The sequence below is a fragment of the Ischnura elegans genome, chromosome 2 (assembly GCF_921293095.1).
Source record: "Ischnura elegans chromosome 2, ioIscEleg1.1, whole genome shotgun sequence".
Taxonomy (NCBI): Eukaryota; Metazoa; Arthropoda; class Insecta; order Odonata; family Coenagrionidae; genus Ischnura; species Ischnura elegans.
The window spans coordinates 75,893,981-75,907,641 of NC_060247.1; the positions used below are offsets into that span (position 1 = coordinate 75,893,981).

At 36.0% G+C, this 13,661-nt stretch overlaps 1 protein-coding gene across 2 annotated transcripts in view; it reads left to right on the forward strand.

Moving 5' to 3' along the window:
* Nucleotides 1-23: 23 nt before the first annotated feature.
* Nucleotides 24-13,661, forward strand: part of LOC124153986 (protein suppressor of forked) — a 69,486-nt gene continuing 55,848 nt past the window's right edge. The window contains exons 1-4 of one of the 2 annotated variants that reach the window (XM_046527447.1): nucleotides 24-106; nucleotides 203-254; nucleotides 394-585; nucleotides 717-749. In XM_046527447.1, the coding sequence (XP_046383403.1) occupies nucleotides 231-254; nucleotides 394-585; nucleotides 717-749 (249 nt within the window). In that variant the 5' untranslated portion in view covers nucleotides 24-106; nucleotides 203-230. The remainder of the gene's footprint in view (nucleotides 107-202; nucleotides 255-393; nucleotides 586-716; nucleotides 750-13,661) is intronic. The other variant, XM_046527448.1, reaches the window with a different exon arrangement.

Below are 13,661 nucleotides of genomic sequence, written 5' to 3' on the forward strand. Positions count from 1 at the left end.
AAAATATCGAAGTACGGTTCCAACCGGAAGTTTCCAAGTTCCTATTTGCGGAAGTTCGTTCACGGGTTTGCATTGTTGATTACTCGTAGATGTTTTCTTCGTTTAGGTCAGTGACAAGTTAATTTCCGCTGAAAGTTTGATTCATAATATTCGGAAATATATAATATTACGGTTTATTCTTTTACATGCGTGAAAACTACAGGTGATTTAGCCTAAAGCAGCGTCGAAACATGGCCGAGGAGAAACTGGAATTGGTGAGGCTACTTAAGTTTGTTATTTTACTTGATAAGTGTAAGATTGTAGGTTGTAGATTAAATGTTGATTCTTCGGTTTATGAAATAGGTATTTAAAGTATCTATTTATCTTTGTAATGTTGAAGTGCCCTTGTTCCAGGACTGGGGCAATGAAAAATTGAAGAGGGCTCAAAACCAGATTGAAGAAAATCCCTACGATTTGGAGGCATGGAGTCTTCTAATACGAGAAGCTCAAGGTCGCTGGATCGGCGAAATGCGTCCATTGTTTGAACAGTTAATTCAAGTTTTTCCTAGTGCTGGCCGTTACTGGAAAATATATATAGAACTTGAAGTAAGTTGATTGTGCGGTTATTGTGGTCGACCCTAATTGTAACGATTTTTGCCATTCACTATCGTATATTTTGATGATTACTTTTAATTACTTGTGTAGGAATTAATTAATGTGTTGTCGTTCCCTTACAGATGAGGGCCAGAAATTTTGAAAGAGTTGAAAAGGTATGTGTTAATAATTTTGGTTCATTTATAAAGGTAAATAAAATGACTGACTGTTTTGTACATGCATTTCATTCTGTCGTGTTGTTAAAAACTTGGGAGGGGGCATTCTCTGGAGCCTCATTGCCTAAACGTGTTATACCCTATCTTTTCTGAACCAATTTGTCTGAACTTAACGAATTCAAATTTACATGATTGAGGATATTCACAGAACACCCCCTTTTGAGTTTTGGAAGCCTTTCCTTCCTCCGAGATTGTGTGGCGAAAGAATGCATGCATGGCTGGATGAGTGTGATGAGTGATTGTGTCTTAAAAGAGATGGGATGCCTCGCAAGCATTGATCTTATTTTAACTATTGAGGAGTGTAGACTCGGTTTGAAGGAACATTTGTATGGTTAAATTTGTTTCTGGTCGGTTTTTTTGTAATTGTGTTTTAACTGTCAATGGACGACATTCCGCGTAGGAGACATAGGATTTCAGTTTAAGGAACACTGCCATTTGATTGATCCATTGAGTGTTGTGATTTTCGGACAAAGTCGTTACTGGAAACTGTATTTTTGGTTAAGCTTTTCAACGTTCAAAGTATTCAAATCGTTCGTTTCTACTTTATTATCTCGTCTGTAAAATTCGATAGTGGTTGCTTGCATCCTGTCTCACTGTTTGTTTAATCAGTCAACACAACTCCAACCTGAAATTCCTTGGAGCATGATGTTCACGGATTACCATCATATCATGAGTGCTGATGCTTTTTATTTATAAGAGCATCTGTGGCAATATTTGCTCTTAAAGTTAGGGATGATGGTAGTTATGAAGTGAATAGATAATTTTGTCTATGTGCGTTCCAATAAAGAATCATTTTTCATGTTAGAAAGGTGTATATGCGCTGCACATGCACTTTTTTATATGGATAATGAGTTAGACACTTGGATGTAGAGCGAGTGATAGTCATTTTTATGAAAATCATTGATGGGTAAGTATATGCAGTTATGATTTTCAAAGCTATTGGAAGAATTTTGTCATTCTCCCCGATTAATGGTTATTGGTCATCATTTGCTAATGCCATGATCATTATGCATTGATACGAGATATTTTTATGTAAGAAGCCCTTATGAAATATTTTATTCTTGCATCTTTTTTCCTTATCATTGAAAATTTTCCTCTGAGAATTCTTGCTGTTGACATTGTATTAATCATGACACCATGGAAGTAGGAATTTTGTGAGCCTCAACCGTATTCATTTCATTTTTAAACAACAATTTTTGTATCATTGATTTTGTTCATTATGGTCCCTCTTCAAAGCTTGAGCTATTCATCTAACCATGTCGTATTAGTCATTTTCTTGGCAATTATTGAACTGTTGGTCACTCTTATTTAGAGTTGCCCCTTTTGTAAATTGTATATTATTGTGTGGGGGAATATGTATACTTCTAGTTAGTGAAGTATCAATGAATTGTATAGTTATATATCTCAATGAGATGTTGATAAGTCCATATCATGTATGAATATGATGTTGAGTTATCATTTTGGGTAAATATTTTTGTGTTTTTCATTGCTCATAATCATCTTGTCATTTACCATCATTCTGTGTACTCATTAACATGTCACATATATGCATTACTAGTCCTAAGCGTGGATAAGTTTTGTAATGTTATGTAAATGATAATGCATATTCTCTCTGTGCCGATAATTTTTTCAGCATCTGTATTAAAGAATGGTTTTAACTGCTCATTTTTTGGTTATGAAACATTCTGTGGTGGTGACTTATTTCATTATGAAAAATAAATTGAGTTAAACGGTGCTTTGAAGTTAATTGTGTCACCTTGTTTTATCACTCAATTTATTGTGTGCATGACAATACAATCTTAATTTTATTCATGGCTCATGAAACGGGGCTTATAATAGTAGGGGTGCTTATTTACTCAATCATTCCAACTATGTTTACTACTCTTCTCATTTCAACATTCATTGCAACAGTGGAACAAATGGAAGTCCAAATTGATTGAATACTATTGATGGATGATAAGGAAAGATTTATTTACAGCTCCAAACACAATGTTTGGTTGTGCATTTCCAAGAATATTATTTGCATGCATATAGGCTTGAAGGTGTGAATGAACTGATTGGTACACATACTTAAGAATCCTAATTCATAGACTGAGGTTAGTCATAGTCTCTTTGGAAGTACGTATTGAAATAAAGCATGGCTTACTTAAGCTGTGATTTGAGGTAGGTTGAAACGAGTCGCCCTTTCCTATATTCAACGCTTTCCGATGGCAAATATTGTCGGTTGGGTGCTACCTTTTAATGCGAATATTAATTGGCATCCAAACTTCCTAATGTTTGTTGCGGCTATGTCCGAGCTATGCCACCTCCTAGCAATTCCATTTTAACTGTTAGCCTTTCTATATGCATCGAAATATATACTGCGGGTGTAACCTAAATTGGCTACACTCAACAGTGCTGTTTCTGCTGTTTATTTTTTTTTTAACCTATGCTCTGCCTCTTTATTTTTCAACCTATATAATCAGTGTAAACAACTATGTGGAACAAGTACCATTTCCTTGAATTTATTTTATTTTCCTTCTTAGCATCATTTCATCCCCACGTCTTGGTTGTGGGTATGACTGATGGCTAATTTAAATATTTTCCTCTCTTTAATTGATTTTGATTTAAGTAGACTTCCAAATTATGCTAGACTGTGTTAGTTTTTATTATGAAAGTTAAGATATTGCATGAAAATTTTCTTGCTATTGTCTAATTCTTACATTGCATATTTTATGTTACTATTTGAAGAAAATCCCATGCCCTTTACGTGATATAAACTGTCATTAGTTGAGACACACATAAACAACAGAAAGTGAAAGTAGCCACAATATTCTATGCCTCAGCTTTCCTTGCATATATGTATCTTACTTATTTTTTTACCATTGTGTTGGAGGTTTTGTTAATTAAAGTGAAAATGTTCATCGTGTAGTTGTTTTCACATTGGGTACTGTAGAAGCAAGGTATGTCATCGAGCAAAGTCTTGATATTTTTATTTTATCCTAATTTATTTTACATACGTTTAAACAGTTATTCATTTATATTTATTACAATAAGGAGGAGGTTGACATTTAGTAAAAAAAATTCTTTCAGAATAGTTGTGTGTATCAGTAGATTTTACGAGTGTATGGAAAGGGATTACATGAAAAATGTGTAGTGGAAATGAAGAATGATAGGAACCCAGTAATCCCACGATTTTCACTTACCCCTCCAATCTTTGTCCTCCAGTTTGAACATGCAGTTTGGCTATTGCCTGTCTCTGGACCATAGAGTGAAGTTCTCTTCATAGGAGGTAGGCTGTCCCTCCATAACTAGTTCTGTGGAAAGGCATCTTTTTTCAGGAATTGTTAAATAACCATCTTACCTTCAATTGCATTCACAACCACTCTGAGGCAAAAAAGTATAAGCCCTTATTGATCACTTCAGGGAGAACGCATTTTGGCATACGGTTTTACAATAATGCTGCAGATCTTAGAAAAATACATTTCCATTGTAATTTAGGTTCAAAAGACATATCACTCAAGAAAATTATATTTTTAGTACAAAATATAATTGTAATTTTTAAATACAGTTGAGGACCTCAAAACCAGTAATCTGGAATGCTTGATAACACCTCTGCATAGTGTTTCGACTTGCCACCTCGTGGCATCGCTCTCCGAGCCTTGTTCTGGGACAAGTAGAAAGTTAGCACACTCTATTGACATATGCTAGCAACCTAGGCAGGGACACGTAGGGATCTCAAATATGAAGCACAAGAGCCTGAATGCATTTTTAAATTAATTAATTAACAAAATATAGAAGCATTTGCAAAGATTTACTGTCCGATTAAGTAAGGTATCGATAGATATCGCAACATCCGCTAGCTATTACTATCAACAAAAGCTATTGAGCATGAAGAAGATGTATTTATTGCTCGTTCTCATCCAGTATTAATCACGTATAGTTTATGCTGCGGAAGCTACAGTCGTAATTTGACGACTTATTTGGCAAGTTTTTTGCCTCCTTCAAAGTAGTGTACTTGAGTCCATCTAAGACGACGAATATCCACATGTCTGAATGACAAGACGAGCTTTGTTATGCCAGTCAACGGTTGATTGGTGATCGCCATTCGTTGAATGATGCATGCTTGGTGCTGGTTTACGAGTGTTGGTTAATTCAAGCATTGGCAGCATTGTCTTGGACGACTGTACATTCTAACACCATTCAATGAATGAATACAGAAGTAAAAAAAATGCTGAGTCTGCGTGCTCAAGGCTTACTTTGCTACTTCACGTAGTTTTCTACGTAGATGTGTCATGTGTGATTGCACGCACACCCTTCGCTCTGGAAAAATACGAATGATGAAACAAGTCATCAGCTTCACTCTCCTTGATTATATGACCTAGAGAAATGGTGAATTTACCTGTCATACTTTAAATCAAAGGGGAGTTAATAAGAATGGGAAATACCTTAGGGAAGGCCCTAAAGATCAGAAATCCAGAAACCTTTGGTCCCAAGCTTTCCGGATTTGAGGTCCGCAACTGTACCTTTAAAAATTTAAAAGTACAATGTATCTTTGCCCTCGAAAATTTCAATTTTTAATGCAGAGAATAAAATGCATTGGTATTAGGCTCTTTTCATTGTGAATAAAATGCAATAATTTAGTTATTGCACCTAAATGTATTGAACACAGTATAGGATTCGATGCTGTGCGTCAACAAAACACACGGATACTTTTGTTTTGTTCCTGATAATTGCATTCTAAGAATTCAGAAAATTCAGGCATAATGGTGTGGAAACATAACCATAACGTCAGCATCACTAAAAAATAAAAATCTTGTGTGGGTACTTTGAAAAAATTTTAATTGTGAACAGGGTTTCACTTGTTATACCTTACACAGTTTCCATGCACTCAAGTGTGTTCAACTATCTTCTTCATGCATTCTTTCTGACTGGGAGGTTTTGTGGTGCATGTTTGCCCATGCGGACGAAAGAATGCAAGAGCAGAGTTGCTGCGGTTGAGCAAGGAATGGAATTTACCGTTAATTAGAGATAGGTGGTTAACACGTTCCGTGCTGATGACGTAGCGTCTACGTCATGGCAGCCACTACCCAGTGACTGATGACGTAGACGCTACGTCATGCTTCCCTTTTGCGTTATATTCCGCCCTGAGTGCCAGCCACCGCTGTTAGGGTATGGGAGAGGATCAGTCACCACTCTTCGCCTCTTTGCCGTGCGGAAAGCTCCGAAAAAAAATTTTTTTCGATTTTTTCTGTGTTTTTCTATTTTACCCGGTTTTGTTCTGCAAGGACGTCTTTGGGGGTGGCTTTTTACAATGTATTTCTTTATTACTTTCATTTTATAATGCAGAAAACAGTTATATATTCTCACAATTGTTCTTATACCTTAAAAAAAAACTTTTACAAATATTCAAAGCGAAATAATGAAAAGATATTTTAGCATTTGACGAGGATAGGTAATTACTTTATTACAAGGTATTTTATCTTTCTTTATGACTTTTAACGTAATGATTAGATTGTGTTTATTTAATTGGTTTTTATAAGAAGGAATACAATTATTTTTCCCTTGTTGTTATTTTCATTTTTAACGTCAATTAACGCTATCGTGGTAAATTGCTTAGCTGGTTGCCTAATTTCGGACATACTCCAGGTATGTGTATTTTTATCCTCACGATAATAATAAATGCTTCCGTTCTTATACTTTTAAAGTTTCCGAGTGAATTTTATTTGCTATGATTTCATCATGGCAAAATTTGTTGCTATCCCTTTGTTTATTTGCTGCTATGCATGAAATAATAAGTATATTTGCATAAATTTTACAATAACTTCAGTAAAGTCCTGGTTCCACATTGCAATTTATTTTTACTATATACATTTCATGCACAATAGCTAGACTTCCCCATCCTTATGTTCACTAGCATTTGAATTAGAGACTCCTTACTTGATTTTTTCCATAATATCCGAAATACTTAAAAGCATTCTATTTGGCATCCTCCCCAACAAAAAAATGCCTAAGAGAACAATTTCCACTCACCCATTCGCATGCCGCCGAACTCGGAGAAACTGATCCGGCCCGAGGATATATACATCCGAGGATATAAAATGGGCAATACGTGTCCTGAAGGAAATTTACTAGATGGGAATATTTAACTATAGAAGAATTTCCCCACTTTTTGGCCTTATTTTTCGTACTAGAATTATCCAAATCTCCCGTATCTCCAATAATTGAAAAGCTTGATCTTTATATGACTTGCATTGCTTCAGGAGAGAGAAGTCGCTTGATCAATTCATGTCAATTCTCCAAGCCCTTCAAATCAACAAGAACCTATCTACGTTCTCTGACTCTAACACTCCTCTGGCCCACCGATTATTCAAAATTATCCCCATATAGACGCATTCAAGGAATCAATGGAAAATGTAGTGACCCGCTCACGTGACCTAAGTTTGGAAGATTCTATGGTTCCATGGAGAGCTAGGCTGGGATATAGTGAATATGTGAGGGGAAAGCGCTACTGGTACGCAATAAAGTTGTATATGTTGACGGAAGCAAAGGGTTTGGCGCTGCAGGTCCTCCAACTCAGAAGTGTCTGGAAAAGGGCATTCGGAGAGGATGGTAAATAAATAATGGAGGATCATTTAGACTGAGGCTAATCCTTTTAAATTGATAACTTTTATAACAGTGTAGCCAGTTCTAGATTTCATCCAAATGGGAAACCTAAATTGACGGGGACACTGAGGAGAGGCAAGAAAGTTATTCCTCTTTTGGTGCTCTGCTACAAAATAAAGAAAGGTGAGGTGGTGGAGGCCTTTCATGAGGATAAAATCGGTATCCTAAGGTGGACGGATGAGAAGGAAGTGCAGATGATCATCGCTGAATTGAGTGCAAAAAATGAACGAATCTACGAAAAAACGAGGGTGCACGCTGAGAAAGCCACATGCGGTGGTTGAACATAGCAATTATAATTGTGGCCTCTATCATTGGAATCAAATGGTGTCTGACTTTCCCATTGAAAGAAAATTCATCAAATGGTACTAAAAATTGGGAATTCACCAACTGAAATCACTGTTGCTGAAACGTAATTTTTATTCAAAGAAAATTTTTGAAAAATTCCTCTCATCGACTTTCTAATTCCAGTTATAGAATCTCTTATGACTTTCGATCCCTATGAGGAGATAGTAATCCTAGCCTGCCTCAACCAAAACCAAGAGCTTATTAGGACATTTCCCCGATTATATGAAAAACACGATAGACAGAAAAGACGAAAACAGAAGAGATGTAGGCAGTGCTTCAAGAAGAATTTCCACCAGGATACATCATATTATAGCCCCACCTGCCTATCTGATCCTCGATTGTGTCTTGACTGTTTCCAGAAGTATCACAAGAATTTGTGATGCAGAAAATTATTAACCCAGCGGGAAAAAATCATTTTTTAATGTTTACCTTTTATATTTTCTATTTCAATATTTATTTAAAAAGATATTATTTTATGCAAAGTATTTAGTAACTGAAAAATTATTCTAAAAATACTGGTCAATTTTTGATTTGTAAAACAATATGTTTCATTGCAGCAATTCTTTGTTTATACAAATTTTCCCTTTCATTTATAAACCAATGTATATCATTATAAAATCTTATCCAGAGGATATCATATCGTTCATTATAATTTTTCCACCAAAGGGAGCAACACTTTTGCTGGAAATATTGGTTATACTCGCAATATTTTCTTTTGAGCAATAGAACATTTAAAATCGTATTTGAATGTATCATTTCCAGATTATAAAAATAATGTTTGCTGCATTACTATTTCCATTAGTTTTTTCCAGAAAGTGATAAAGTTTTAACGGTTTTTCGCTACAGTACTGACAAAGAGCAAAGAAATGAGGGAAACATGTAGGTGTGTTGCGGGAAGGTATCAAAAGTTTGACAGGATACTTAGAAAATTTAAATTTCAAATTTTTAACAAATGAAGGGTTATTTTTAAAAAAAAAAAAGGGCGAAAAAATGTAGCAGGCATCACAAATCATAAGATCACGTCGTTAAAATAATAATAAAAAATACAAATTTTTGCCTAAAAGTCAGCCACAGGGCATTTTCTTCAAAAAACGGTCAGCACGGAATGTGTTAAGGAACCTAAGTAAAGATGTTCAAAACAACTTGGTTCATGGAAAATCAGAAGCGGCCTTTGGAATAGGATCCGTTTCTAGGATTGCTGAGCAATATGTAATGCTGAAAGGGACAAGAATGCCAATAAGTTGAAATGAAAAGGAGGTGAAGAATATCACAATGGAAACAATCTCAGTGCAAAAGCAATCAAACGGGAAATTTTAGTTGAAATCATGTTGGAGTACCTGAAAGGCTCTTGAAAAGCAGGAAAGAAGGCAATAATCATTCTCTACAGAATGTGCAAAAATACATAACAACTGAAATGCAGAAAAATTATATTCAATAATTATAAATTTATAATTTAAACATTTTGATGCAACACTATTCATTTTTTAGCTTTATGAATTTTTAATGATGAAAATTCCTCTCTCTTGTTTGTTTGAAGCAAGCGGTTTTAGTGGCAGTTAACATTCCTTGAATGAGAATCCTATATCATACAATATGTTTGTACTAGCACCCTTAACATCTGTGTCCAGTAAGCTGCCTATAATTCATCTTCATTTTCTCACTTCTTTCGCATTTTATGAAAATAGTTATTATGATGTTTATTTATGGGCAGACAAGCCCATTTCAGAATGGAAAAGCAAGAAAATAGGGCATTGCAGTTATGTAAAAGATTTGGAGATATTCCAAAATTATATGTATGAGTTAAGAGAGGACATGCTTATTTGCTATGCATTTCCATACGGCTGTACAGATTGCAACCTAAGTTAGTATGTAGGTACATCTCATGCTCATAAAGCCTGTTGTGCTACTTCTGGTTTTGTCGGATACATCCTTTGCATTATTTTGTCATTACTGTTTCTTATGTTACGTCATATAACATCCGTGGTTGACAATCCTACCGGGTAGGCACAACTCTTGACACATTCAATGGAAATACATAACTCTTAGGATTCTATCAATCCTCTTGGTGCAATATTTTTTTGCTGGTGTGTTCATACAATGTTTTTGGTCTGCGAACATATGGACACACACAATGATCAATGTTGTGGAGCGGGGTATAACCTGATCCCGTGTGTGGTGGACAGAAATCGTTTTTTCCATTTTTTGCTTTTATATATGTATACAATCATTATACCTGCTTTGTTCCTTTACCTATAAATCCTGCCATGTGACCATAAATTCCAAATTTCCCACTTCTCTGGGTACTATCCTTCCCGAGCAATGCCTGCTGGCCTGCTTGTTACATAATAAATGTGTCATACATCAGTGAGAAATATCAATATTAACAGAAACAAGAAATAATTATATACATACTCACATTCACTTTAAAGGATAATACAGAAAAAACTAAATCTTTCATCAATAGGCATTTTTTTGTCTTGGCGTAGCTCTATTGCGATGAACTTGGAACAACAGCTTCTGCAATGTGACATATTTTAGGCATTTTTTGCTGTTTAAGGTAGGTTTGCATGACGTACAGGTAATACACAGGTAACTATGACCTGTCCACTTGAAATATTTTTTTTTTCAGGGCATATCCATGTCTCTTCTTCATCCTCCCATATTTACGAACATCATTCCATGTATCATAATTTTCAGCATCCTCTATCCAATAAGTATGTGCTCTAATTACCCGTACTGATTTCATCTTGAAGGTCACTTTCACCCCACACTGTGTCTATAAATTTAATCTTTCTCTACTTGTTTCTTCCTCTATTTCATCCTATCTTTCTTCTTCCTTTTCCTCATCTTAAACTCCTCTAGAATTCTTCCCCAGTATCCATGTTTCTGGTTTAATAAGCAATAATCCTCTTATTATTCTCTTTGCCCGCATTTTTCTTACACTGGTACATAGCGATCGACCAAATCTTCTAAAATTGATGGTTTGAGGTGTAACTTTGTGGAAGCAATTCATTAGGAAAAATGAAAAAGAAGAATCTTTGTGCTTTCACATGAATATTTATTCACGCCTTTACACAACCATGGTTTCAACGTTAAATGTCATCATCTGGTGAACTCTACAGAGGTCCATCGCATCATTTTATACCAGGCTTGGAGGGGGAGGGAGGAAGGTAACTAGGTTGAATGGATTGGTCGTCCCTCTCATCTCTCCCTCATCTCTGTTGACCAAGTTTCTTCTTTTTCAAAGTTGACAAAGTTTCTTCATTTTCATTTTCAAATCTTCTTTTCACACTAGCCTCCTTTGCTGAAGCTATTCATATTTGAACAGAGTTCCCACTCAACCTTGAAAACCTTAAAACCGTGAATAAGCTGTGAATTTTGCATACCGTGAAAAAAACCTGGAAAAAGCAGTGAATTTCGCCGTAAAGCCTTAAAAATCTCTCAGTCTTGGTTTTTCGATCGTACACCTACGATTGACGTATTAAAAGAAAAATGAATATTTTGATCATATTTCAAGGTCAGTCACGCGCAGGCATGGCCACAAATTTATCTGGACACGTATATTTGAAGTGCAATTATTGGTCCATGTGTCATTATTACACATTGACCTTAAGCCAGTACCCAAGCCGGGAGACTGGTAAATGGTAGTCGTTAACAATTGCGAAAATTCAGACACTTCTTAACATACCTAGCACCCTGGTCCCTCTATTTTCCCACGCACAACCTTTAGCCGGAGCTAAATTTTCCAAAGGATACGTGACGTCAGGAGAGATAGCACTTTCATTGCTGCGTTTGGATTCACAGTGTCTGTCGAGTTTGTTAAATTTGTAGTAAATTTGTGCGGCCGATGATTGTTACGTGATCAATATTTCTGCCTAAAATGGTTTATCTGCAAACCATGAATTTGGAGACATTTAGACCGTGAAAACCTGGAAAAACCCGTGAATTTGGTAATTTAGATTGAGTGGGAACCCTGTCTAATACCCTAACTGCAGTGCCCATTAATAGTTTAACTCTTTCACCTCTTAGCATTTGTGGCCCTGTAACGTTAAGCCTTAGGGATGTATTCTCAGTCGACCCTCTAGGGCCAACTGACCCTCAGTATGTCGTCAGCCCCTACATAAACTGATCTTGCCCTACGTGAGCCATAAAAAGTCCTACATGTAGCCGTTTTGGAAGTAAATGGCCCCTATTGATGTAGGATACCTGAACCAGCCCTACACCTTGCAAAAACATGGCGGCCAAATTTCGTCTGCTGATCACTTACATTACTTACTTGTTAGATTAAAGAATCTATGTTATAATGCATATTAAGAGAGAAGAGCTCACACGAACCATTTATAAATGTACAGAAACACAGCAGACAGGTAATGGTACTCTCACGTTATACTCATCAAGTGAAATAAATAATAAAATTGGCTGAAGTATAATAAGTACAATATTGTGGTACACATGCACCTTGTTTTTGTGAAAATATATATTAATATCTTTCACGTTTGGAACTTGGTATCCTTTTGAGAAACCAATACTTTGTTTACATATAACCATAGAAAACATAATTACATGCTGCTATTTGCCACATAATAAACTTAATTACAGAAGGTAGAGGCGAATAACGAACCGTAATGATGGAACTTAAGTTCCCACGATTATCATATTTGCCCCATACTTATCACTATCTTGTACAGACTGCTTTGGAAGGAATTAAAAGAAAATATGGTTCTACTTTTGGCTTGATATGTTGTCTTTTCTTAGTTAGGTCCCATTATGCAACTGGAGTGGAAAATTGGCACTGCGTTATTATCTACGTCATCTCAGATAACTTGGCAATGGAATCATCCTCCACCACTTCAGTAGGGTCGACTGAGAAATGCATGTAGAGGCCTCTTTTTGAGAAGGGACGGATATGTAGGGTGGACTAAGAATGTGGACCTTTGTTTCAAAGTTGTCAAGGCTTTCCAAAATGGGTTTAGCCTCGCTGCTGTTCAAACCATACACACATTCACATTGTCTTCATACTGTATTTCTTAGTGCATCTATCAGTTCCTGAAACCCTTTTACTGACTCGGTAATCATCATTTGATCATTCGTAAACATCAATGGATCCTATTTATCTCCTACGTTTAAGTATTCCAATCCCATCTTCGGGATATACAAATTAAACAGTAGGAGTGACAGCAGACTGCCTTGTGTTACTCTTTGTCCTATCCTCAACTGCCATTATTCTCTCTCTGTTTAGATTGTGGGGGTATGGTAGCGTCTGCAGTTCCCCTATCCCACCTGCTCTCTGCTCTCCTAATGAACTGAGCTTATTTTACATGCACTACTTGAAATTACAAAATACCCCAATTTCATGTCCACTTGTGCAATCATCAGCATAATTCAACCATTGCAAGATTGGTTTGCCGCAGCTCTTTTATCTGCTAACCTTTTCATAGTGATATCTATCTTCTCTTTATCATCCTTAATAATATGACCTTTATAACTCATTCAGGGGTGTCCCTTTCCCATCTTCCGTTTTGCCTGTCCTTTGACCATTATCTTCATTTGGCCATCATGTTTCATGTTTTGGCTAATTAAGTTGTCCTGTCCGCAGGAGGTTTTTATAAGACATCCCTTTTCTCCCACTCTTCTTAGCACCTTTTCATCAATTAATTGGTATATCCATTTTATCTCTACCATTATTCAGTAATACCACATGTTAAATACTTCTACTCTTGACTTCTCTGCTGCTGTCAGTGTTCAAGCTTCACTCCCATAAAAAAACATGAACCATATGTATCATATGATGAGTTGTTTCCTTACTTCTATGCTTGTATTCGCAGCTGTAAGGAGAATCTTCTTCTGGTTGATTGCCCTCTT